Genomic DNA, 26,774 nt, shown 5'->3' on the forward strand with positions numbered 1-26,774 from the left:
TACATGAGATCCGTCCCTCCTACAACATAATCACCACAACTCCTCATAGAAATTTTTATTCTATGAGTTACAATACCAGTTATTTCCCTTTTTGGTAAGTGAATATTTTTTTGAAATTGAATTTTCATTAATATTCTATTTAACATATAAACAGAAATGTTTTTTTTTTTTTTTAGCTCTGTCAGTTTTGTAAAAATTGTTTAGAAATCACAATAGGTATAAATGCGTTTGAAACCTTTGCATAGCTTATTTGCATGTTATTTTAGATTTCTCAGCACATCTTGCTTGGGTTTGCTCGTTTTGTTTTACAGTAGAATTCGGTCAAACGAGAGATACATGTTTGCTTACCTTGAAATGTTAGCTACAATATTGAAAGATGCAACAAATTACACATATAGAAGGGTAATCATTATACAATTTTAGAAATGCAACCGTTTAGTTTAAGTACACCCTAAAACGCGTTCACAGATAAACACGGTTGAAAGGTGGGCGGGCGGTGCTGTGACATTAAACGAGCAGCCATTGTGTCTTGAGGGTTGTCTTGGTGAGGAACCGTTGGCTAGCGGAACAACGGCAGCAGCAGCAGCAGCAGTGGATGGTACAGATTCGGCATCAGTTACGAGCCTTTATCCGAGATTTACTAATGCAGTTTCTCTTTATGTAGAAAGTCTGGTAAGTTATCATGCTTTTAAGCGTGTAGATATCGTCTTTTTTCTGTGAATTCAATCGCATAAACTGATTGGCAATTGTGAAGCTGTAGGAACTTCTTTCGCTAAGTAAATCGCAGTGCTGAGTTAGCTGTTAGCTCGCTCGACGGAAACGGATTTATCGCGGATTAGCTAATCAGGGTAAGAGCGCTGCGCATCCCAGAACACCAAAAATGTTACGCTGGGGCAAAAAAAATGTTTTTATATGTTGGGCTTTTTGCCTAAACTGGAAGAACAGAGTATGTATTTACGTAAATTACAGCATCGGTTTTAGTTAGGGTTACTCGTGGTTAGCTCTGAGCTTGCTTCGACTCGTTAACAAGGCATTTCCTTTTTGAATCAGGTACTCATTAAGATTAGTTTTAGCTTCCTGGCGGCTTATTTTTCTGTTTGTCACATTCGCTCGTCAAAAACAACGTACAGCTTCACGCAGCCAAATAAAGAGAACAAGTTATTGTGAGGGCTATTATATAAGACATGTGCCCATGTTGTTATTTTTGTTGTAACTTAGAACAGAAAGTCCTGTGAACAGCTGTTGAGTCCTGTTACAAAACCACTCTGTTCTTAATTTACACCGTCTGAGGCCAGGTTTAATATTTTAAAGAGGATTTACCCTGAGAGCCTCGTGTTAAATGTACGTGTTGATATTTTGGTGAACACACCAACAGCTGAATCACATGATATTTTCAAAGAACCAAAATATAGTACGTTGCAATAATATTATGTCCCCTGATCCCTGTAATATTTTGTCGTCTCTTGGGTCAGTTTTGGTCACCACATTTCCAGAAGCAACACATTTGTGGAGTACGTAACCCAGTGTTTCTTTTCCTACCCGAGCTGTGGGTCTTTGGGTCTCCTCCAAAGTTAACATGGTCTTCTTGGCTAGGTTTTCTAGTGATCTACACAATGGTTTTTTTTGGATCAATGCATATTACCCCAAACTTATTTTTCTAAACTTGAACGTAACCACAACTTAATCCTTGACCTTTCTGATGTGTTCCTTAGTTTTTATGATGCTGTTTTTCCAATAACATTCTTTACCAAATCCTTGAGGTTCTCACTTAATATATGTGGCTTCATACTTAAATCAAATCGTGTATGTGACTCAGTATTTGCTAATGAGGTTGCCACTGGCTTTTATTCAAGAGTACCATAGTAGAAACGGCAGAATACAAATGCACAACACACTTTTCAGATGCTACGCTTTGAAAGCGTTTGGCATTTTCTTTGCACTTCATAATTGTGTGCTCATTTGGGTTGGCCTTCATGCTAATGACATTGAATTGTATGATTGGAACATGATGACAGATGTACAAAAGAGTCATGACAAGAGTTGTGAATACTTTGTATTGCATCTTTTTTTTTTTTCCATAGGAAATACTTAAAAGTAAAGGTACATTTTTGAGTATTGCTGTACTTATACTTGCTTCTTGCATGTATATTTCCATCAGGTGACATTGTCTTGTATGGAATGACGACCTCACAGAGATATTTTGAATCCAAATCCCCTGGTAAGTTGACACTCAGCTGTGAAAATGTTGACACGGTGCATCAGTTCGTTGCGTGTTGATGTAACACGCCGCTGTCTTTGTGCCCTTTTTCCCCAAACACACATTAGGTCGGTTCGCTGACATGGAGTGGCAGACGCAAGCTGTTTCAGAGAAGTTCCAAAGCCGTTTTGGACGCCGGCCGGGAACGTCCGACAGCGGGGACACCGGGATCGGCACTTCAGCATCTGACAGCATGGAAGGTGATGACTTCTGATAGCTCTTCCTTACCCCTGTGGCGTGTTGTGTAATATTGTTTTGAAGAATGTCTGGCATTGACAGCAGCCTGCACTTGTACTTGGTAATTACTGTAGATGCTAGCATGCCCAGACGCATGCCCCCAACACTTTTAGGTAGCAGCAATCAAATAGATTTTATCTGTTGTCTTGTTTACTGGGTTATTCATGGAGAGGGAAGAGGCTTGTGATCTATCGCCGAAGGGTTTTTATAGAAATGGATAAATGTTCCAACTACCACGGATCCAAGATTCTGCTTCACTGCTGTGTTGAGAAGATGAGTTGTTGAAACGCCATTACTCAGCAACTGAACAGGGAGTAGTCCCCTGTCTTGGGTGTGGAAACTGATCATTGTTTTTGTTTTGCCACACATTATGCTTTTAAATGAAAATACTGTTCTGGAGGTGGTTCTGTTGTTAGAACCTGGTGAAAAAATATTATTCTAAAATGTGGTTTGTTATGAATGGCCACCTGGGAGGGGAGCCTGCAGTTTCCACGGGAAAGACAGTAGAATAATAGATGACATGGTTTATCAGAAGCACAGTGGGCCTGTTAGGTTAGAGCTTGACAAAGTTGGTGCTAATGGTCGGCGTTGCAAAATAATTAACCCAATGATGTGGTCCTAGTTCTGACAGAACTTGATGGATTTTCTTGCCATCCTTTCTACCACTGGACAATAAAAATCTCTGATCCAGGTTCCATCCTTCATGGAAAAGTGTCGGGGAATAATTAATGCGCGTTTTCCAAAGGAATAATCTTTTTACTTACTTTTGAGATGTCTAAAGTTGTGAAATAACTATTGCAAACAGACATCTGAACTTGAGGCTAGCAAGGCAACTTTCCCAAGAATGATTGACGTTGCATTTGTAATATTGTCTGCAAATTACAGTTCTAGCCACCCAACACCAGAACTTGAACCATAAATGATTTAGAGAGGAATAGCGTTTTTAAATTTAAAGGTTTTAAATTGTCATGTAATTAAATTTCTATGCATTTGTTGTACAGAATGGGATAAAAGGTGCAGTTCTGTGATGTCATTTGGGTGCAATCTGTTTACCTTATTTGGTTAATTAGGCTTTTCTTCATTTCTCAGTAGTGTGGAAAGAGATTAAATGACCTTATTACAAACAAAGGAGCAAGAATTGTTGCGTCATTTCTTTTATAGTAGCTCTGTATTTGTTGGCATTACAAAATTATCCTAATTTCTGCTTCACAGTGCATCTGAGTTGAGGACACACTATTAGTGGATGATTGTAGTTATAGTTGGAAACAGGTACAAGTTCTTGTTTTTGATGCATGTAATAAATAGTAAAATATAAATTAAGGTTGCTGACCTCTGGGTTAGGTTTGCCCAACTTAGACCAACTTCTCATTTGCTCATGCTGTTTCTGCTCTGTTCCCCTGGTTCCTTTCTGTTATTTCCCTCTCTATAATGCATTAAAGTACCTGCTACTGGCTTTGTCACAACTCTGGCCTCGGTGGTCTTGTAAAAGGACCGTATTAAATCCAAAATTTTGACTTGTTTTTAACGCGTAGAGAAAGCTTTAATGTGAAACTAGCGTGAAGAAGCTTTGAGTTTGGGTTACTTTATACGCTGTCAAAAGGAAGGAATGTCTGCTGAGTAAACCGCTTGACAAAGTTCTTGTTACGGAACGGCTTAGACTTGTTTTAGCTGGTCGTGAATCAACGAAGCCTGAAGGCCTTTTTCTTAATATATTTTAAGATTTGTTTTGCTGAAATTGTAATTTTCCCATCACGTTTAAATGCGTTGGATCATCTTGTGATTCTGTTATGGGGCTGAAGTTCTGGTCTAATGGTGTTGTGGTTTAAAATGTTCCATGTTGTGATGGGTGTTGCGTTTGGAGGAGGCAAGGTGCTTAAATAAGCGGCGCCCACCGATCAGTCTGTAACATGAGAGGTGAGCTATAAATACCCCTAACCTTTCCTGCGTACGCTTGTTTGTGTGCATTGGCTCAGAGCTCGGTCCAGGCCGGTTTGGCTTTTTGGGGACAATACAGATTCGAGAGAAGGGTTTGTTCGCCACGCAGCCGTCGGTCTACGCGTCGCAGAAAGTTTCAGTGGTGCCTGGAAATGCAGAAGGCTGTTTCCTGTTTTGATTCAGCGCGTTTTACTGCTGCTCTAACCTCAGTTCAGCTTTAGGTAAAAAATGCCACAGCAAACTGTCTTTCTGAGTTGGAGTGACTCCCCGACTTTCAGACTTCAACAGATCTCTCAGGTTTGTCATCCTGAACTACAGGCTCATTTTAAATTTCTATGTTTTTCTTTCTCACTGATGTTCTTTGTTTGCTTAATATGATGTCTGAGCTTCTTGTATAAAGACATTTTGCATGCTTAGCAGAGTGACCCTCTTTAATATTCAGATTCTTTATCCACTTTTACACCTGATGCATTTGTTTTGGCTCAAATATGGAGCATTCATTCAGAGCTTTGATGTGAGTCTATTCTAAGCCTATTCCCTGAGTTGAGTCAGTCGGAGCCAGTTAATTCTTTCAGAGGTGACACCTCATCAAAGTAGGCCACCCATAAACCCCGCTCCATCTACTTCTGTCTGAAAATAGAGAAACTGACCTGCAGCAGACTTCTTGGTACTCTGTAATAGGGCTGCAACTAATGATTATTTTAGTAAATAAGAGTCATTATTTTATCTACTAAAATAATGATTGTTCTAATTTTAGCATGAATATCAGTACTGCTCTGGTGTAATCTAACAAAGTCTACTTTTATACTAAGTGGAAAGAAAGTAACTTTTTATGCGCTACCTAATGTCATTTTCTTTTTTTTTTTCTTTTTTTTTTTTTTTTTTAGATTTCTGCAGTTCCAGCAGCAGCCCCTCCTTCCAGCCCATCCGCAGTCAGATCCCCATCCCCACTGCTCATGTCATGCCCTCCACGGCTGGCGCCTCGGCCTCAAAGCCGCGCTCTTTCGGCCCGGATGACGCGTTGTCCTCGACCGAGGGTCACAGGTCGTCTTCTGGTTCCAGAACCCCGAGTGGCTCCACATCCAAGTCTTCCTCGCTTTCTAAATCAGCCTCTTCGCCCAACTTGGACGCCCAGCCGGGTGCAGGAGTCGATCACGTGGGACCCAAGCCGGACTGCCTGAGCCGCTACCGCAGCCTCGTCAACGGGCTGGACCACTCGCTTTTTCCCACGGATCACACGAGGCTGGATGAGGGCCAGAGGTTCGACTCTCCCCCGGTGGAGCCCACTCTGAATCAGTCGGCCCTGTTGGGAGGGCTGTGTCCCGATGTCAGGCTCAGGTTACAGACCTCCGGGATTAGAGACCCTGCAGACTGTGTGTCTGAGGCGTACAGGGCGGGTTTGGAGCAGAGCTACAAGGTTCTGCCCGAAGCACGGCCTGGCCTCCCTGGAATCGCAGAAACCTCTAATCAGAGGGGGAGTCAGCCGGGCGCGGCCGGATCTGCCGGGGTTTATTCAAGCCCGCTCAGTCTGCAGACTCAAGCTCTGTTCAGGGAGCACACGAGTCCCAAAAGCTACGACAGATGCAGTGAACTTTCTAGCTGGCAGCAAAAACAGCAGCTGGAGACTTTACGCCTACAAGTGGAACAAATGCAGGTAAGCGTATTAGGAAGACTTTGTTTTCCAGCTGACAGATGTTTTTGCTTGATTTGTGCAGATGCTAAAATCTGAAGTTATGGGAAACTGGTGAAACTATCTGGCTGTTGGTAAAAGCTGAAAACATTTTTTTAAGGGGAAACAAAGGGCCATTACATTACGGCACTTGTTTAAGTTCTGAAACATTGGATGACTCGGGGGATCCTAAAGAAACACTACTGCATACAGCGAAGAAATTAAGTCTGGTTTTATCAGTCTTGATGGATTCTTTTGAAAGAATCACATGTTGGTGGACTTGTATGTGTATGACCATCCTACCTTCCTTTATATCAGTTTGGTGTCAAATATTTTCCAAAGAAGACATTAAAAGTGTTTCAGATTCTCTAAAGGTTTTACATCGTTCAGGTTTGAGCCTGATGCTCTTTACACATTCCTCCAGCACCTGGTGAGAATAAACTACGTGCTGGTCGCCATGACAACTCGTCTCTTGATAAAGGTTTTGAAAACCAATTTGAGTCTTAATTTTTTTTAACAATAAAAAAATGTCCTGACAAGTGCAGTTTCTTTACATTATTCTCTACTCAACGTTTTATCACTTACATAGCCTGAAGTTTGTTCTGCAGTAACATAATGTGAAGAAGCTTCGAGCATTTGTGAAATTAAAGGATGGTAAATGTGACTTTGTAAGTTATTGCAGACATCTGATTTATATTTCAGCTTTGACTCAATGACATTGACTTTTTTTGTTTGTTTTCCAATTTAGTTGATGAATGCTGGAGTGAGCCAGTATCCCCCGCTCTACTCGACGCCGCTGCACTCGGAGTCCGGCAAGTGGGACGCTCTGGTTAAAGCCAGCGAGAGTCTGCTGAAGGAGAAGGAGCTTATCATTGAGAGGTAAGCGTTTCTAACAGGTTTACTATTCCTGCTGGGACTTTTCTTTTAAGCACATGAACGAAGGGAATCTTTATCTATCGACTTCATGCTTTGTTATTCATTGTTGGATGTGTTGATGATGCAGACAGAAGCAGCACATGGCCCAGCTGGAGCAGCGGCTGAGGGAAAGCGAACTGCAGGTTCACGGCGCCCTGCTGGGTCGAGGCGCTTCGTACGGCGACATGTTCATGCTGCGTCTTCAGGTCAGAACACGGCGCTTCCGTTTCACGTCATGAAATTATATGTTACGCTGTTGTTTCTCACTCACTTATATGACATGGTGGCGTTGCAGGAGGCTCAGAGGGAAAACGCATTCCTTAGAGCTCAGTTCGCCGAGCGCACCGACTGCGCTGTGCTGGAGAAGGCCGAGGCGGAGCACCGGCTCGGTGCGGTGGAGGCAGAGACGCGGCGGCTCACTGAGAGTTTGAAGGAAGCCTGCGAGAGGCACGCAGAGGAAATGAAGAAACAGGAAGAAAGGGTTGGTGCTTATCTGACATGTCTACCTAACACTAATGTTGCAATCAAAGGAACCACAGAATTACCAGGAAACTGAACCGAGAACTGCAAATTTGACCTTCCTCTTTAGCAGCAATATGTTTTCATCGACTTTACTTCAGTGGGTAAAGTGGAGGATGTATATAAGGCTGTAGATGCTAGAAACCCACCCAAATTTTACTGCAAGAGTAGATTTTTAATGTTGAGCATAACTTTCAACCTGCTCTGTCAACTTCCTCATTTTATCAGTGCAAGATGAAAGAAAGCCGCTGGAGCGTTTTACTGAAATGACTTTATTCAAGCTTTCAGCTTGTTTATGTTCAGAGTGTGCGCCAAACGACTGTAGTAACTTTTACTGATTATATATAACTCTGTGCTACACGTCTGGTTGAATCTGCAGATCCGCAGTCGAGACAAACACATCAACAACCTGAAGAAGAAATATCAAAAGGAGGCAGAGCTGAAGAGGGAGAACCAGCAGCGTATTGAAACTCTGGAGCGCTACCTCGCTGACCTGCCTACCTTAGAGGACTATCAGAGTCAGAATAAGCAAGTAAGAACACTTACTTTAACTAATCTAAATTGCTGCTGCACATTAATTCTAGTATGTAGACTATAAATGTAAACTTACATGACTTGTTCCCCTTTTTTTCACAGCTATTGGAGGCCGAGCAGCAGACGGCTCAGCTAGAAGAAAAGGTTAGAGAACTGGAAGCCACTCTGGAGAAAACGCGCTCACAGCTCCAGGAAAAAGATGCTCAGCTGGAGGAGCAGAAACGCAGGGAGAGAGACCTGCTGAAAACCATTACAGAGTATGTACAAGATGTGTCATCCCCCCCCAACAGCAGGTGAATTATGTGTCCACTTTAGTGAAAATGCATAATGAGAATTGTTTACTGCCTTCATCAGCATGCAGCAGCGGGTGCAGCAGGGCCTAGAGGACGGAGCCAGACTCCCGTGTCTGGATATGGAGAAGCTTCGAGCAGAGAACGACGCTTTGAGAGAGGAGCAGCAGAGGCTCAAAAAGGTGTGTGTGTGTGTGTGTGTGTGTGTGTGTGTGTGTGTGTGTGTGTGTGTGTTTGTGTGTGTGTGTGTGTGTGTGTGTGTGTGTGTATTTTGGTAGAGCCGAGTACATGAGAGTGAGGACAAAAGGGATTATAATATTCTAATGCTTGTTCCTCATGGTTTCTTGAGTGGATTTTTGAAGATGACTGGCATTATCTTTCTAAAATATTTAGAACACATTTTATTTTATCTTATTTTTTTTTACATTATATTCTGTGTGATGAACTGCATAATTTGTGTAGCGGAAAAAGTGTGTTTTTTGTCATAAAAATCAGAAAAATCAAAAGTAGATGGAGCCACTTTTGCTGCAGTTACACCTTTGAAGATCAATTTTCAAGGCAGTTTCTCAATTAAATATAGTTCTGGACTTTGACTAGGCCATTTTAGCACATTAATAATCTTCAATCTAAACCATTCCATCTGAGTCTCTTGCTGACATTTTCCATCCATTTCACAATCAGGCTCCACTTTGTTTGGGTTTATCAATTAAACTGCTGATAAAGCACTTTGTCATTTTGACAAGTTTTTCTCCTTTCAGGTTATTGAGAAGCAACATCGAATGATGGAACAGCTTGGATCCCAAATCCAGGTATTGCTCTCTTCAAAACGACGCAGAGTCTTTGTGTGCTTCCGGTTGTTTTAACATTGTGTTGCCTCTGTATCTGTAGGCTTTGGAGGAGCAGATTTCTCAGGAAGAAAGCAGCTCTCAGGCTCTTAGGGAAGAAGTGTTGGCTAAAGATACGAATGTCCTGGAGCTCCACACAGCCATGAAGGAGGTGAGGATTAAAAAAGTTTCTTCTTTACATTTGGGGGAAAAAAAACAAAACTTCTTGGATATATTTACCTACATTGCATTATCATGGAAAACATTTACATTTTTGTCACTTATCCCATATATAATCAATTATTATAGGAGTTTTACTTTGGGAAATGAGTGACAAAAAATGTGGAACCTTTTTTTTTTTTTTTTTTAAGATTAATTAAGGTGTGTGTATCTTATGACCTATTTCTGATTTCTCGTGTTTGTAATTCTTTGACCTGGTGATGCCTCTTTCATCCAACTCTGATTTCTACACATTTCCAATCATTTAACACGGACGGATCCTGACGTGTTCATGTCCGACTCTTTGTTTCTGTAGCTGTCGGCCCAGAACCAGGAGCTGATCGAGCAGAATCTGACGCTGCAGGAGCAGATGAGTGATCCGGAACAGAGGATCTCCAACCAGGCCTCGTCCGTCCTCGAGCCGGCAGGGGCCCATCTCACACAGAGGCTGCACTGTGAGATCGCCTCCTGTCTGGGCGACCTGCGCTCGCTGTGCAGCATCCTGACCCAGCGAGCCCGGGGACAGAACCCCAACCTCTCTCTGCTGCTTGATTTCACTTGTAGGCTCAGCTGAAATTCTAACATTTATTCAAAACTTTCCATCTGGAAGTGTTTGGAGATAAACTAGTTATTTGTTTGTTTTTTTTTTCTCCCAGCACCTCCAGCAGTTTCTGAGCAGGATGAGGACTGGATGGAACCAGACGTGCTGCAGAAGAAGCTGGTGGAGGCCCAGCAGCTCCGGCGGGACGTGGAGGAACTGCGCAACGTCATTCTGGATCGTTACGCACAGGACATGGGGGAGAACTGCATCACTCAGTAACGGCGACTTCTCTCTGATGGAGGAAACCTGCAGCAACCACTTGTTCTCCTCTGGCATCTCTCAGGCTTTCTTTCCTTGATACTTAATGTTTGAAGAAAGCCCAGGTTTTTAATTTCCTAGAATGAGGACAAACCAAAATGGTTTCTCTTTAGCTTCTCTCACCTGACTGAACATTGAGTCCCAAGCCTAGCTGTAGCTCAGACGCCTCCCTTAGTTCGTCTATTTCAGTCCAAGGGCTTACAGAAATAACTTACCTCTACTACTTGATCCTTTAAGCATTGTGTGTGTGTGTATGCGTTAGTGTGAGGTTTGGCGAGGTTGACATTGTATTATTGTATTACCAGTTACCAAACAGTCTTATTCTTTGTTTTACTCGAGTAGATGACGCTTTGTTTGGAAGTCCCAGAAATCTAATTTATTTAAATCTTTATTTCCCTGTTTAGGGGGAATGATCCTTTTAGTGGTTGACAATCAACTGGACATGTTTTAACTTTGTGCTTTTAACTGAATTAACAAAGAAATGTTACCGATGCATCATTATTTCCAATGGTGAACACTGTAACGATGGACTGTGCTGTGACATACGGGACGTAACGACTTCAAGGGTTTCAAACCAAATCAGCTTCTCACACCAACAGGCCTACAGCAGTTTTATTACCAAAGAGACTCTCTGGTCTAAAGCGGGAACGTTGGCGAGCTCGCCTCCCCGCCGCAGGCCGTCGCTCTGACTGAACACCAGCGTGTGCCTTTGTCCTGATTGCAACTACAATGCTAACTCGATTCAGACCAACCGGAAGGGTTGTTTGCAGCTGAAGTCTTCCAATATGACCTTTCTCTCAGAGTACCAACCAGTAGGATAATCAATACATTCCCTGACTCTGAATGTAGGAAACAGAGGGACACATTACAGCAGCCGAGGAAACGCCGACTCTTTTCTGTTCACGGTTAACGATTTGGAGTAGAAACTGTTAGTCTGGGAAAGCTTTTTGTAGGATCTGTTTTAACGTCTATGATGGCTGACTTGCATTCGGCAGAGTAGTTGACTGATAAATGACTAAGAAACAGTATTAACCCTTTGTGTTATTTATTATTTTTGTTTTGATAACTTGGTGTGAATGATTTCTTTTGGGGGGAGTTTTGGGGGGGGCCTGCCTAACTTGTTCATATAATAATGTGTTAATGTGTTCAGAAGATTTTGTAAAGGTCCCATGAAGTGTCATTTTTGTTCTGGTCACTTGTAATAGGATGTTGAGACGGGAGCAGGTTCTCCTACGTGTTTGTTGTTATCCCGTGGTGATCATCAGCAGGGATGGCGGGATCACCCCCAAATCACAACAAGTATAGGGTAAGCCATTTAGGAAAAACTCGACACTTTACAGGAGGTGAAAGGGATTTTAAAAATAAAGATATGCAAAAAAAGAGAGAAAAAAGACATACAATAAAAGATTTTAACCAGGGACACTCAAGCCATACTTCATTTCATGGGACCTTAAAACTTAACTAGCACAAGGTTTCGCTTTGGAACGTCAGGCTCCGCATGCCTTAACATCTCAAATGTTTTGCAAAAGGGAAAAAGACGTCTATTTTCTTACTGTTGTTTTATGTTTTTAACTGAATATTGTAGAAATAAAGATTTTTGACATTGTTTTTCATTGAATTTGTTGCAGTGGTTTTGTTGTTTACTGTGGCTGCCGAAGGTCTTGAGAACTGATTTGTTCACAGTTCGGTGTTGGACGCATGCTAATCTAAGCTTTGTGAGACATCAGAGCAGCAGATGTGAACCCATTCAGGTTAAATCATTTCTTCTTTGTAATGATTACTCAGGACAGCTCACTTGTTTAGTCCTCGCTTTCTGTATCATGTTATATAAGAACTATAAACACTTGATCTGCTTTGTGCTTCTAGTGTACAGTTCTCTAGTCTAAAAATACCAAGGAACATTTTTGCAGTAGATGCAGAACTGGCTGCATTTACTGTCACCTCTGTTAAATCTTTCATTGCAGGAGCATAATGTTGTGCTGTAAAATTGAGAGAAATCCACGCCTCAATAATCACATTTATTTAGTGCATGTTCAAAATTGCAGATGAGTCGTTTTTACTAGGTTGCAGCGTACAGAGAGGGATCTCTGATGACCATCCAGAGTCCTGAATCCTTTCCTCTCCTCTCTTCAGTTCAACCCTCAAGTTTTTCTGCAGGATTTAGGTTTTGTGGTCTGAGACTGAGTTGATTTGTGATCTTATTAGATGTTTTAGTGTACGTTCAACTGAATGTTCTAGATCTTCACCCGGTTGAAAGACCAAGTGATGACCTCTTTACTTTTCTGGCAGAGCCCACCAAATCTGGTATTACAAAGAGTCACGAGTAACACGAGAGCCAGGGAACTTGGAAGAGAACCAGGCCCAGAATCACAGATCCTCTGGTCATGAGGTGCTTTTGGTGTCTTGGTGACCCCTGGAAATTTACAAGTGGAAATTTAAATAGAAGTAGCTTTAACCATCGTGTGTGTTAAACATACAGTTTCTTCTTTATTAATTATCGATCCCAAATGCTTGAAGGATGCAGGAAACCTTAAGGAAGAAGAGGCTCAAACTCTTTTAGAGTTTACTGATGTCGCTGTTGCCGCTGACAGAGCCTCAGAGTGACGTTTCCTGAGAGTCCACAGGACTGGAGGGTCCGATTGTCATCGCCAAAGCTGCAGCGTGGATATGCACTGATGATGTCATAACCCGGCTGACCTGTCCCTCTGCAGAACAGCGAGAAACCACATGCTTATGAAAGTTAAACTTGACAGAAGTCAAAAGCTCACAAGGATGCTTTTTCCACCTGTGTTTGTCCAGATAGGCCCGCAGTTGGCCGACCGTTTCTGAGAGGCTCATTTTCATCACATAGGTGAGATTTCCATCCTCTGATTTCAGCTTGAGAGTGACGACAGCTTGGGCAGGTTTGTCAGAGTCGATCTTCTGTGTCCTGAGGAAATATTGTGAAAATGACAGATTAAAACTTGAATCTTTTCCTGAACCATCAGCAGCGAGGTGTTTCTGTTTCTGCTGCTGCTGCTTCTGCCGTCAAACATAATCCCGAGATGTTCCAGATTGGCCTGCCCCATTTTTCACATCGGAGCCTGCAGTAATCTCCAGAATCTCCGTCATCAGTCATCACGGGCAAATCAGAATTTAATCAGGCTTTGACATCAAATACAGCTGTGCAGAAGCCAGTTCCTTCAGCCTTTTAAACATGGGCTTCCTTCATAAAATCACGATCTGCAGAATATCTGAACAGAACAGAGGCTTGACCTCATTTCACAGCCACTTTGTTTACCTCTCCGTCATCGCTCGGAGCGCTGGTGTGTCAATGAGAATCTCTGAGCTGCTGCTGCTCGGAGCATCAGAGAGACCCTGATGAGAGAACCGGTGTGTTTGTTAAGCGGAGGTTTGGGTTTGTCAGCGTAAATGATGGATCTCTGCTGCTCACCTGCAGCGTTCTCCTCAGGGACCCCCTGATGTCGAACACGTTGCCGGCCTTTACTACTACCTTCGGCAGCTTGTTGAGGAACTGATCTGTGTTCAGCCTCCTATCTGAGAATCAGAACCAAAACACCAACCAAAAAGAAACAAAAGATGATGACTAATCCTCCACTGTAGGCCGCAACTGTGACGAGTTCTGATCAAACCTGGCATAAAGCCGACTGAATTTGTTGATTCCTTCCCACAAACTGCTTGTCCGTCACCAGGAAACGTGTGCCATGGCGTCCTGACCATGATTTCATCATCTCGATGGTCATGAACCTGGACGAGGGATTCCCTGTGAGACACCTGCACATTTGCAAACAGAGAAAGTGCTGCAGAGACGCACCTCGAAAGGTATGCCGTCTGGAAATCTCTGTTGAAGCTCAGATGGAAAGTAGCCATCCATTAGATCTTGCATGCATTGCTGTAAAAATCAGTAAAAAAAAAAAAACCCTACACATTAAGAACCATCCAGCCCAGTAAAGTGTAGAATGATTTGAGCAGAAAGCCAACCTGGGTGCTGTGCTCCTGGTATGAGCGGAACGGACCGTCGAACATGACGATGCCGTTCCTGTAGAGTCTCAGCTGAATGGGATCTTTTTTCGCCAGCTTGGCTCCGGTCCCTGTTGCTTGTACGAAAGACTCCCCTTCCCCTGCGAGGACGTTCAGCTCCCTGATCCTCCGAAGGACAAGGTCAAAGTTCATTTGGAAGCCCCCGTTAGGAGAAAGTCCTGCACAGGAAACACAGTCAGTATGAAGATGAAAGTAAACTTTTGTGCTGATTAGAAGAGAGCCGAGAGTCTGCAAAGCAAGGTCAAACTATACCAGAGTTTGTATTCCGTGGACTCTCTTCTGAGTTGCTGGTGTCTTCGTCTCCCACCCAGATCAGACCATAGTCACCCAGAAAGTTCTACGAGAAAAAGGGAGGTCGCATTCAACCTGCTTCATTCTCACAAACTAAGCAGAAAGCTGTTAAATAGAAGAACAAAGTTTAATTAAAGACTGAAAAATATGGGTATTTGTATCATCCCACTGCCATATGAGAGGATACAGCTGTGACTCTTTAGAGGAATAGGAATAGGAATTTTCTGAATTTTCTGCTCATTCTTCTTTCCAAATAGCTCAAGTTATTCATCTACTTAAGCCTGGACTTTGACTGGACCGTTCCAGCCTGTAGTCTTCTGCAGCTTCTAACAGGTTTCCATCTTGGGTTGACCTGTATTTAGCTCCATCCAGCTTTCTAGCAACTCAGACCCCACAGCATGACGCTGCCAACACCTTGTTTCACTATGGGAAAAGCTTTAATCGAACGATTCTTCTTGCCAATCTTCAAAAAAGGGAAAACGTGTGGAGTGCATGGCTAACTTTTAGCTACTTCTGGGTTTCATTTAGGAAATTCAGAGTAAAGTGGAATAGATATAAACTCATGCCACACTTATTGTATCTTAATTCATAAAATGTTTTATTCTTTCTTCCACTTCACAACTATGAGATGACTTGGTATTTTATTTGCATTGGTCCTAATATGAAGCGACATGGATGCTTCTGTAAATCTTACCTCCATTTCTTGCACTTTGTTTTGCAGCACTTGGCACCTTTTCTTCAGCTCATATCTGCTACTCAAACACGGCGTGCCCTCTGAATCTACACGGGGACAGATAGCAGCCAGCGAATCGCTTTAATTCAGACAAACATCCCCGACCTGGACAGATCTGAGCCTGTTACACACAAATACCTGACTCTTCCTGAGACCTCAGCTGCTCCTCCAAAACAGAGATCATCTCATCCTTCAGATAAAAGCAGAAAAACTCTGTGAGATTTCGTCCTGTTGGTGGATGTCTTTGAAGTTTTTCTGCTCATCTGGAGGAGTTGTGTGTTTTTTTGTTGTTTTTTTTTTGACCTTTTGGTGCATTTCCAGAGCTTGACTCCTCAGCATGTTCTCCAACATAGTTATTCGATGCATCATGGCTGCCATGAGCTCAAAGTCACTTGGAGCACCTGCTCGTTAAAGTACAAAACAAATCTCCTAATGCTGAAATCAAACAGAAACAGATATAATTTATACTGGCATTAAAGTGAATGCGGCACCTTGTTTTAATCTTGCTCCGGACTTTGAAGTGGAGGCGACGTTGGTCGCAGCGTGAGACTGAGGAGGACTGGGGCTTAGCGGGTCGTCAGCAACCAGTGTTGCCTTTATTTCTGAGGCATTAAAATATGCATCTTAATGGTTTATGATGTGTAAAAACACCTTGATGACATTAATATTGTATTGATGAAAAGCTGTGAAAAATGCAACCTTAATTTCAATCATGAAAAATTGGCATGTTAAGAAATAATGGTTCCTGGCAAAATCACCAGCAAGAATCTCCACAAAATATAAGCAACTGAAGCAATTATTGAAAAATATACTTTGTATGCTTCAGGCTTGTGAAAAAGTTAATCTAATTGACAAAAGGTGGTTGTGCACATTATTAACAGCAGGGGGTTCCATAATCACTTGTTTAAAACTATTATTTCCTGATAAGATTTTTTTATCTTGAGCTAAGATTATAGGTTTTGTTTTTCTACATTTTCCAGTGTGTGATTATGCTGCTGCAATAAAAAATGAACGTATTCAAGAGCTTTTTCTGTCAAAGTTTTTATTTAGTTCATAATTCATAACCAATCTTTTTTAATCTCAGGTAACTCAATGTTTGTTTGTTTTTTAGATTTGTTTTTATACTGTAGAATATATTTTTTATTATTGGAAAAAAGCCAATAATTGTTGGGTGCTTACATTAAATGTCAATGTTTGTTGTTTTTTTTCGCCAATTCCTAGTGTTTGATTTGTGGCTAAAGTTATGCTAATGTCAGATCAAAAAAGGCAATAAATTGTATTAAAACTGCATACTGTAATAACGAACACTCTTTTTTTCCTCATCATTAAGTATTTATATTTAACTGAAGGACTTTTTTTTTTACATACAGATATGTGCAGCTTGAGTAATATATTAATAATTGAATATTCCTTCAGGGAATCTTCCTCCCTTGCTGCATGGGCTCTGCTGGTGGTCTGTGAGTGCAGCCTACCTTGCAGCAGGTTCCTCTTGAATGGCACCTTTCTATTACCTCTGCAGGGCAAACAGTGAATTAGTGTATCTACATGATGTGTTTGAATATTTTACACAGAAGCACACTGGAGCTGAGGTTGAAATTATATTCTCACCCCTGTTCGTCCATCAGAGAGTCCTGCAGGGGAGTACGCCTAGTTTTCTTCAGCATCGATAAAGGAGTGCTCATTTTAAAAGAAAAGACGTTGTTGGTTCTTGTTCGACCGTATTCAAAGGGGATCACCTTGTTTTACTTCAGTTTGTTTACAGTCTGTTGTCATAAGCAACTGAGAACGCAGATCCCAGCTGAAAACATGAAAATGCCGGCGTCAGCCGCTAGAGGTCGCTCTTTCTTTTGTTTTTCATCGATTGATTTATTATTTTTTAAAATGTAGTAGTTAATCATTATATTATAAGAGAAAATTCTTCCCTTTATAATTTGTTTCTGTATTGAGATTTTTATTTTTCTACATTACTTATATTTTCGCATTTTTTCTCATATAATATGGTAAAGAGATAATGTCTGATTAGTGACACGACAAAGACGTGTTGATTTAAAAACAGCGCATGCATAATCTATCACATTTTAGGATTTCTGTTGCACATAATATGATTGATTTTAAATAACAACGAATGATTTTTTTTTCTACTTCTATAGTTCAATGAACAAGTCCTGGGGAGACAGCAAGCTCAATTTGTGTGCCGAATAGTAAAACCAAACAACAAATTGATTAACTGAGGGAGGAAAAAACATGATTACGATCACAGACTCCAGCACAAAAAGCTTATTTATTGTCAACATATTTTGTCTGTCTCCACACATCAGGTCCATAGCATCCTGGGTATCACCACTAGTGGGCCCAGCCGGTGCTACCCTGCTGCTGCTGCCCCCGTCAGACACACAGAGGATGAGGCCTGCCAGTCCTGCCCCGATTAATCCATCATTTGCCCGGGGCGGTTAGCATGGTCCGGGCCATGGATGCACCGATCGCGCATTTCGACGACGACCGGCCGAACTTGGCGGACGTGACCGCGGGTTCGGTACCGCAGCACGGCCGAGCAGGGGTCAGCCCCGCCGCGGGGGAAGCGGTGGCTCGGCTCCTCCAGGATCAGGATGATCCTCCAGGGCGGGCTGACAGCGACGGTTCCCCGGAGGAATCCGGTGTGTGCAGCTCCATGGAGGAACAGGTTAATGGAGCGGATGGGAAGTTATCGGCATGCCTCGGAAATGTAAAACCGGAGAGGATCGGTCCAGTGAGTGTGTTCACGGAGGAGACGCTGCTGGAGAAAGACGAGTGAGTGTTTGTGTTTGGCCTGTCAGGAGCAGGCTCCATGTTATTACCCCCCACCATGTGTAATAAGCTGGTTAAAAACACACAAAGATCATATCAGGGTAGATGTTTATTTAGGATAATAATGCTGGATGGATTGAAGACCCCAGAGATGTTGTCATCATCAGGTTCTGTGAGACCATCAACTTGGTACTATGATTTTCAGACATTATGACACATAATTGTTTTTCCACATACAAGCCCTTGCATAAGTATGCATAGCCAACAAACAACGACAATAATTCATTAATTTTTTTCCCCTAAAACATAAAAAGTCTTGTTTCCAGTTTGCTAGAAACCATCCAGACAGAAGACCCAGCAAACACGTTGGAGAAGATGAAACCAAAATGGAAAAACTAACACTTGCACATCACCCTGATCACATGACCATCCTCATACTGAAACATGGTTGTGGCAGCATAATGATGTGGGGATGTTTTTCTTCAGCAAGTACAGGGAAGTTGGTCAAGAATGTTTAGAAGATGGGAGGAACTGAGTTGAAACTGGGTGGAAGTTCACCTTGTAGTGAAGTTCACCATAAATATGGATCAGAGCTACTATGGAATTGATTAGATCAAACTATATTCATAAATTGCACAAAATGGTTAAAAATGTCCGTCTCAAAGTGTAATAAAGTTCAGAGGACTAAGAATAGTTTTGCAGGAAATGCGTCTCAAGATAAATTTAGAAGTTGACTACCAGGTCAAACTCCAAATGCGATGCACGTAGATCTGTCACAATAACAAATTTTGCAAGATGATAAATTGTCTCAAAAATCGTTGTGATAAATCGTAATATTGTTATTTTGATACTATTGTCAACTAATATTTTAAAAAATGGCGTAATGATGCAAGTTTGCCCTCTCAAAGACCAATAAATGTTAACTTTGTGTAGAACACTTTACACTAAAACTCGACTATAAATATTTAAAATAAAACTCAACAACCACAAACAAAAAATAAAAACAAACTAAAAACCACACACAACTAAAACTATAATTAAAAATTGACTATGAAGTCTCTATAAACAAAACTGCCTTTCAAAGAATAGTAATGATCAGAATGGAAATTATTGAGCTCATTCTAATTTATCATGCGATTGATTAAATAATTGGTGTGACGCATTTCCCAGAGTGACACTTACTTCCTGCTACGTACCTAGACGAGATCATAGCAAAGAAATTGCTCAGAAATCCTGGAAAAGCTGTTTGAAGAGGGGGACATCTGCAGCTGTCATTCATTCCCGTCTCTCCTGCAGGATCTGGAACGCCCTCGCCTGTAACTACGGCCAGGCCGTGCCGGTGGATTGGCGGCAGTCTCGGACGCGCTCCCTCTACATCTCCACGTTTAACCTTGAGGAGAGGCCGGTGAGCCACTCCGCCGCCTCTCGCCCCACTCCTCCCCACTCCTCCCCACCCCTCATCCTCCCAGAAAATCCCCCCCTGTGTTTATCTCACAAAGCTGAAATTCTCTCTCATTGTGCCTGATTAAATTCCCTCCCCCCCTCACAACCTTCTGTCCCCGGATAGAGAGAGACGGACGATGCGGTGGAGCTGTCCGACGAGGACGAGCTCAGGGAGCAGCTGGACATGCACTCCATCATTGTCCCCTGTGTGGACCAGGAGCCCCTCGTCACGGCGGAGCAGGTGCAAAATGAGGTCACATCGTGCTGTGAATCAGATATTTGATCTTCTGATGCATTGTTTTATTTTCCCCTCTGCGCAGGTCATTGAGGAGATCGAGGAAATGATGCAGGACTCGCCCGATGCGGAGGCAGAGAGGAATCCCTCCCAGTCGGATCTGTCCATGCTCTCCGTGGACATCCGGCGGAGCAGTCCCGGCTTCGAGGACAGTGAGTGGTCGCTACAGCGAGCAATAACAGGAGGAGGGGTTTTCTCACAAGCAGCTTTTGCTCAGTACGTGTGTGTGTGTGATGACTCCAGGGCTGAGGTCGCTGAGCGCTGCTGAGCTGCTGGAGCGTCTGACGGAGACGGAGGTGAACATCAGGAGGTTCTCTGAGGAGCTGGTGCAGCAGCTGGCCGTCAGAGACGAGCTGGACTTCGAGAAGGAGGTGAAGAACAGCTTCATCTCGGCGCTCATCGACGTGCAGAACCGGCAGAAGGAGCACAGGGAGTCGCTGAGGAAGAAGAAGAAGCTGAAGGGCGGAGCCGGAGCAGCTCAGGGTCTGGCAGAGAGAACACCTGGATCAGTAAATAATCTTAACGAATCATTCTGACAACAGGACTTTGCTATTCTGTTGGGGGAAACCACACTTTCCTGTACTTCCTAAATACTTTATTTGATTCAACTTTTTTTCCCCCTTTCGTTTCTTCACTTTTCTTCCTTCATCCTTAGCGCTTCAGCATGGACGGCCTCTCCTCTGTTATTCAAAACAGCTTCCGGCAAACATTTGGCAGTGGCTGCAGCGACAGACAGGTTCTACTCCTCACATAGCCACAAGCTTTCATTTTTCTGTTCTTTTCCTCTCTTTTTTTTTTTTTTTTTTGCTATGGAAATGCAACTTTTCCAGCAACACAAATGCTTTGCTTAGCCTTGTCCCTCCTTTCCTGTGGTTCACAGTATTTGACCACAGTCATTCCCTATGAGAAAAAGGGACTACCTCCGTCGATTGAAGACCTCCAGATCCTGACGAAAAGTAAGCCTTCTCATCTCTGCTCTGATGTTTGGCTTGATTTAACTGAGTCAGCGCTGATTTATTGATCTATTCCAGTTCTGCAAGCTATGAGAGATGACAGCGACAAGGTGCCTGGTCTCTTGACGGACTACATCCTCAATGGTGAGCGTCTCTCTCCTCTGATTCCACCCTGTGACCATTGATGACCAGCTCTGTTTTATCTGAGATCTCCAGTTGTTGTTGAGCAAAATACAATTTCTTAGTTCCACAATTTATTTTGCTTCACATTTAGTTTTTATTTAACAATGTAACAGTCTTTACTTTTCTTTAAGTTAGTAGTTACTTTTAGGAACATACCAGGTAAATTTCCAGAACCTACTAATAAAAACACACCCAGTAAGTTCTGATTATTAAATACCCTCATTTCTAAACTCTGAAAAAGTAACTTCATGAATGTTTCAGATAAAATTACCAGTTCCATTATTCTTGTGGAAAGTAACATCTAGGCTCAGGGAGAGAAAACTGTTTTCAAGAGTTTTTAGACTAACAGTCTGAAGAGTCTGTTTTTATACCTTACCTTTCTGAGTCAATACCATATTTTGACTGCAATTTTAACTTTAACACTTTTAAGGCGTCTCGCTACCAGTTTTCACATCTAGAGGCTGATGTGAAGTCAGTCTGGTCATAAAAGCTCAAGTTCAGCAATGTTGGACAAAGAGCGTCTCTGAATGTTAATCAGCAAGTCATGCCATAATTCTCAGATATAACTGGGTAAAGCTGTGACACCAGTTTAGATGTTGGTCAATGTTTGTAGGGTTTTCATTTGTGCTGCAGTTTTATGGATAATTGACTGAACAGAGCCACATCAAATTTTCAAAGTTTGGGGTTTATTTTATTCTCCACAGCTTTCTTCCTGACCTGTTTGTGGCTTTCCCTGCACTTCGTCATGCTGTTTGTTCACTAATGTTCTTTAACAAACCTCTTGATAGTTTTCCAGTATAACTGTTTGTTTTACAAGATGAAACTACACAGTTTTCTTTGAGTTGGTCTCACATAAAATCCTATTAAGATAAAGTACAATTAGTGGCTGAAATGTGTAAAAAAGATCAAGTGTTGCAAACACTTCAGGAAGACACTGTATGCATCCTTGAAAAGACTCCAGACGTTTCCATGTTTCCATGCTGCAGTTATGTGACTCTGATATTGAGAAGTTCAAAAACTCAGAGTTAGAGTAAATGATCACAGTGTGTATCTCAGAGGGGTGGGAAATCACACAGTGTGTCTCTGTGTGTGTGTGTGTGTGTGTGTGTGTGTGTCCTTTATCCCACCTTCTTTTGTTAGTTGTTCTGTTGACACTGCTTGTTCCAACAAGCCCAACTCGTTCTCGTGGTCCGCTCCTGGTTCTCCTGCTTCTATCACTCTGCAGTTATGCTGGGATGTTTCTTACGAATCTGCTTTTGCAGTCGGCTTTTCTGCTTTTTCCATTTCCTGTAAGCTTCATGTTTTTCGCCTGTATTTATTGCCTGTCTTTGTCCCACATGTTCTCCATTTCTCCTCTTCTTACTTGTTAGCCTTTGGTTTTGATTTAAATAGTTATGAGTCAAAATGAATCTGTGTGGCCCAGTCTTAGTAAGAACAAATAGAAACGGACAGGAAAAGATCTGGAAACGTGAAATAATCTGAGTTTGTGTCTTCTGTCTCTTCTCTTCGATCTTTTCATTGTTGTTTTTTTGTCTTTCTCCACTTCTCATGTTCTCTTCACAATCTTACGCTGCTTTACTCTCAAGCTCTGGTCTGAGCTTTGGACAGCGAGGTTTGTGGCACCTTCCTGTGTGACATTGTTGTTGTCCCATACATCACAATGCGAGAGCGCCCCCTGTCAACCAAACAGTGTAGTTCAGTCAGACCTCAAAGATGTCCCTCTGTTCCTTCCTGCTCTTTATACTTGAGTCTGCAGTTTAGTTAGAAGTCAGTCTTTATCTCACCCAACAAGCATCTTGAAGAAAAGAGCAGAAACATAGATTTTCCTTTTTTTCCTGATATTTCTTTTTATTCCATCGATATCTTTTTAATATTCATATTCTTCTTTCTTTCAGTGTTTTGTCCGACGTAGATGGAGCCTGATGATCTGCAGACAGTTAAAGTTAGAAAGAAGAGGACCTGTGAAGCACACTTAATTTATTCCTGAATGTTTTTACCTCCATGTGTGAATTTATTGGTCCATCTTTGATTTCTATGTTTAAGTTGATGATTGTGATTTGCAACTAGAGTGTGTTCTTGCAAACCTTTTGACATGTACAAGGTTTTTCTAAAGGTGTTTCTTTGTTTTTAAAGAACTCAATCAGATATTAGATGAATTTATTCAGGGCAAAGCTGTGAAGCAAAGGGCTTAGTATTTGTGAAGCATCAACTGATCATCTGAGCCAAGAAACAAGGACACTTTTCTAAAGAGCAAAACATTTTGTAAGCACGAACAAAAAGACAAGACAAGATCAGTATCCCAGCATTATAAGTTGAAAGATCAGAGAGGTGGAAAAAAACAGCAAATATATATTTGTAAGATTATAAAACAAATCTGAATCCAGTCTGCGTCATTGTGGTGTCAACAATCTCCTCATTTTATCAGGACTCTACCTCCAACACCATCTGTATTTATATAATATATTGAGCTGACGGAGGCTGGACTGGCAACCAGAAACAATCTATGCATTTGAGTAAAAACTGAATCTGACCCACAAGCTGCCAGCGTTTGGGAGACGCCGCCTGCAGCTCCGAATCAGAGGCGTTTCACCTCGACCCTTACTGTGTTCCTACCAGCTGCCTTTGCCTGAACTTTTCTACATCATGGAGAACTTGTTGTTTTCACTGATGAATGTCATGTTGAAACTTGCTGAGCTGTTTATTTATTTGTGTAAATATTGTATCTGAATAATAGAACTCTTGATATGTTTGCTTAATTTTACTACTGAGAATTAAATAATAAAGAACATGATGAGGAAACGTAATGAGTCAGGGTTTGTGGTTTTGATGATCATCTTGTGGAGTGAAAAACTTTGCAAATGACCTGCACAGCAACTTCTGCATTTAGTAGAAGCCCTTACAAAAATGAGTAGAAACCTTAGGGCAGTTTCATCCAATCCTCCACTGTATATCGCACATGTCAAAGGAAGATTTTTGCATTAACTCACTAACTTTTGCTTGGAATTAACAGAGCAGAAATGATTGAACATTATTTGCATTTTCGCTAAACATCAAGTAGATATGATAAAAATAACCTGCATCTTAATCAGCTTTGAACCTCACAGTAGTGTTTCTTCGTTATGTAAGGCTTTGCCACGTGTTTGCTGCGCCTCGTCCAGCTCTCTGAAGAGATCCAGATGTAGACTTTCGAGAAATCTCCAAAGTATCCGACCTCTGGCGCCTAGAAGCCAATCACTGCAGGCAACAGAAAGGAAAACAAGAGATTACATCTGTGCTTCCACGAGATGCATTCAGAAAAATGTGACTTTGCCTTACATATTGTCTATTCTTGTTAAATAACAAGAAAATCCTTTGTCGTAATGTAAAATAAAGCTGAAGAATAAGAAAGAAAACTGAGCAAAACAGCGACACAAACAGCCGTTTGACATCTGTAAAACATTTATTCTCCCTGTTGTAAGATTTCATTTTACATTCTGCCTTCACTTTGTCACGTGGGACCAAACAGTCTGTGCCTGAGCCTTTGCTCAGAGCTGAGAGGAGCTGCAGCAGCAACTCAGTTTGTTCACTGTGGATTTCAGGTTTTTCCTCCTCAGTCATGGATCTTAGAGGGCTTCGGGTAAAACTTTGTCTTCTGCTGCTGCTGCACGGCTCACTGCAGCAGACGTCCTCCAAGAAGAGAAACGGAAAGAAAGGTAAGACTTGGACATGCAGCGCAGGTATGCAAACTCTGTAAACTTCTCCACATTTTGCCTGGTTGCAGCCACAAACTTGAATGTGTTCATTAGAGAGTTAATGTGTTTGACCAACAAAGCGTAAAAGTAAGAGGTGGAGAGAAAATGAAAGTTGGAAACTGCAGCATGCATTTCAGTCCCACTGAAAAGAAACTTGTGGAGAGCATCTGTATTTTAATAACACTTTTCATGTCTTGCCACAAATTATGAATCAAGTTTATCAGGACTTTGACTGGGCCATTTTAACTCTTGTATTCCTTAAGCATTCCAGTGTTGCTGTTGCTGTATGTTTTGGATCGTTGTACTGCTGGAAGATGAATCTCCACTCCAGTTTTAACCATTTAGTGTCGTTTGCAGCTTCTAAGAAATTTCCCTTCAGAATTGGCTCCATTCAGCTTCCCATCAACTCTACCTGCTCAGTTCCAGCATCACTCTGCCTCCACCAGGTTTCACAGCTGGCATTACTTGTTCAGAGTGATAATGAGTATTAATGTTCTGTTTTACATGAAGATTTACATGAAGATCAAAATGTCTGATTTTGGTCTCATCTGACCAAAGCGCCTTTTTCCTGTTTCCTGTGTCTCCTTCATTGCTCGAGCCAAAGTTTAAAAGTTTTCACTTTCTTTCTGCTACTCTTCTGTAAAGGCAATATTTATAGAGTCAACTATTCAGAGCAGTTTTGTCAAACGATTCTTCCACCTGTGAATGGAGACCTTTGCAGCTCCTGCAAAGTTATTGTGGGACTCTTGGTTGTTTCTCTAGTGAAATGCTTTCATTACCTACTATATTGGCTTAGGTGGACAGGTGTATGCTAAGATGAAATAACACACAGACTATTTAATGCTTGACATCTGAATGTAGTTGTTTTCACTACCTTAGAACTTATTCATATCAGAGTAAAGTACAGTATTCGTCTGTCCCCTAAAACCTCAATAAAATAGACTGAGGTTTGTGGCTGTAGAAAGACAAAGTGTGAAAAGTTTAAGGGGTAACAGATAAAAACAGACTTTAAATTTACGTAAAGCTCTGCTGTAGCAGGTATCAGGTAAAGCTAAGGCTGACATTTGTGCCTCTTCATCCAGACTCTGTAACAAGTGATGCGATTGAGAAACTGCAGAAACAGATTGATGATATCGTTCAGGAGCTGAACCTGCTGAAAGAGCACCAAGCCTTACAGACAGGTAGGTTTTTATCAATGAATGTCAAATACAATCCTCTAGGATGTGAGGCCATGCGTCTTGATTAGTGGACAGAATCAGCATCCGAATCATTAATTCTTTGTAATTTGCCTCCCAGTTTGTCTGAAAGGCACAAAGGTCTTGGGAAAGTGTCTCCTGGCCGATCCAGTGAAGAAGACCTTCCACGCAGCCAACGATGACTGCATTGCCAAGGGAGGCAGCCTGAGCACACCGCTGACGGCAGACGAGAACGACCAGCTTCACAGCTACGTTCGCCAGAGCGTCGGGCCGGAGGAGCACATCTGGCTGGGCGTCAATGACATGGTGATGGACGGACACTGGGTGGATCAGACGGGCTCCAGCGTACGGTTCAAGAACTGGGAGACTGAGATCACCCACCAGCCCGACGGAGGGCACGCCCAGAACTGCGCCATCTTGTCCACCACAGCCAATGGGAAGTGGTTTGATGAGAACTGCAGAGCTGAAAAGGCCTCGGTGTGTGAATTTAACATTGTCTGAGAGATTTACTGACACTCTTTAGACTCTGATATCTCTCTATGCAGATGATATTAGCATTAAACTGAAACAGATTTAAGCTGCCGTTTTCATTAGACCTCTGTTTCCACAGGTCATTATAAGAACAGAACATTAAATGACGCAGTATAAGCTACTCACTGGAACCTTTATGTGAATTATAAAAATACTCGTGTTTATGTTAACATATTTAGATATCTTTGAACATGTCAGTATGGCTTGCCTGTGTATTGTGTGCTGTCTGTAATAAAATCTGCTTTATAACTGAAGAACAATTATGTTTCTGTGGCATCTTTCTGGCTTTTATTTCCACAAGGTGTAAGTTTGACAGTATATTGATAAAAATGTAC

General features: G+C 42.0%; 4 protein-coding genes across 9 annotated transcripts; 3 read left to right on the top strand and 1 right to left on the bottom strand.

Annotated features, from left to right (window-relative positions):
- The first annotated feature begins 538 nt into the window (after positions 1-538).
- On the top strand, positions 539-11,876 carry cep85 (centrosomal protein 85). Of its 2 annotated transcripts, XM_008432293.2 has the most exons (14): positions 539-672; positions 2,159-2,218; positions 2,326-2,457; positions 5,317-6,083; positions 6,847-6,977; positions 7,102-7,219; positions 7,309-7,494; positions 7,912-8,064; positions 8,169-8,323; positions 8,421-8,538; positions 9,115-9,165; positions 9,245-9,352; positions 9,716-9,959; positions 10,056-11,876. In XM_008432293.2, exons 2-14 carry the CDS (start codon positions 2,179-2,181, stop codon positions 10,217-10,219), a joined length of 2,367 nt encoding a protein of 788 aa, XP_008430515.1. In that variant the 5' UTR covers positions 539-672; positions 2,159-2,178; the 3' UTR covers positions 10,220-11,876. The 2 variants fall into 2 exon arrangements, with proteins under 2 accessions (XP_008430515.1, XP_008430516.1); XM_008432294.2 differs by lacking the exons at positions 539-672; positions 2,159-2,218; positions 2,326-2,457 and adding an exon at positions 2,494-4,726.
- An 845-nt stretch (positions 11,877-12,721) lies between these two features.
- Positions 12,722-17,146, bottom strand: ubxn11 (UBX domain protein 11). The gene is made up of 14 exons (XM_008432292.2): positions 16,932-17,146; positions 16,796-16,836; positions 15,815-15,925; positions 15,627-15,724; positions 15,462-15,513; positions 15,285-15,370; positions 14,552-14,636; positions 14,240-14,457; positions 14,073-14,150; positions 13,891-14,005; positions 13,692-13,795; positions 13,539-13,615; positions 13,044-13,187; positions 12,722-12,963 (listed from the first exon to the last, which is right to left on the bottom strand). Exons 1-14 carry the CDS (start codon positions 17,003-17,005, stop codon positions 12,822-12,824), a joined length of 1,425 nt encoding a protein of 474 aa, XP_008430514.1. The 5' UTR covers positions 17,006-17,146; the 3' UTR covers positions 12,722-12,821.
- A 519-nt stretch (positions 17,147-17,665) lies between these two features.
- fez2a (fasciculation and elongation protein zeta 2a) lies at positions 17,666-23,785 on the top strand. 5 transcript variants are annotated; one of them, XM_008432290.2, is made up of 10 exons: positions 17,669-18,110; positions 19,404-19,512; positions 19,675-19,791; positions 19,871-19,997; positions 20,089-20,354; positions 20,501-20,581; positions 20,726-20,801; positions 20,877-20,942; positions 22,568-22,593; positions 22,877-23,785. In XM_008432290.2, exons 1-9 carry the CDS (start codon positions 17,779-17,781, stop codon positions 22,576-22,578), a joined length of 1,185 nt encoding a protein of 394 aa, XP_008430512.1. In that variant the 5' UTR covers positions 17,669-17,778; the 3' UTR covers positions 22,579-22,593; positions 22,877-23,785. The 5 variants fall into 5 exon arrangements, 4 of the variants coding, with proteins under 4 accessions (XP_017165127.1, XP_008430512.1, XP_008430511.1 ...); XR_001777436.1 differs by lacking the exons at positions 22,568-22,593; positions 22,877-23,785 and adding an exon at positions 21,157-22,561 and having other exon boundaries at positions 17,666-18,110; positions 20,877-21,040; XM_008432289.2 differs by lacking the exon at positions 22,568-22,593 and having other exon boundaries at positions 17,670-18,110.
- A 74-nt stretch (positions 23,786-23,859) lies between these two features.
- Positions 23,860-26,699, top strand: clec3ba (C-type lectin domain family 3, member Ba). Its single transcript, XM_008432287.1, has 3 exons — positions 23,860-24,673; positions 25,795-25,893; positions 26,009-26,699. The coding sequence occupies exons 1-3, from the start codon at positions 24,577-24,579 to the stop codon at positions 26,407-26,409; spliced, it is 597 nt and encodes a 198-aa protein (XP_008430509.1). The 5' UTR covers positions 23,860-24,576; the 3' UTR covers positions 26,410-26,699.
- The last annotated feature ends 75 nt before the right edge of the window (positions 26,700-26,774 follow it).

Source organism: Poecilia reticulata, linkage group LG16, assembly GCF_000633615.1.
Source record: "Poecilia reticulata strain Guanapo linkage group LG16, Guppy_female_1.0+MT, whole genome shotgun sequence".
Taxonomy (NCBI): domain Eukaryota; kingdom Metazoa; phylum Chordata; class Actinopteri; order Cyprinodontiformes; family Poeciliidae; genus Poecilia; species Poecilia reticulata.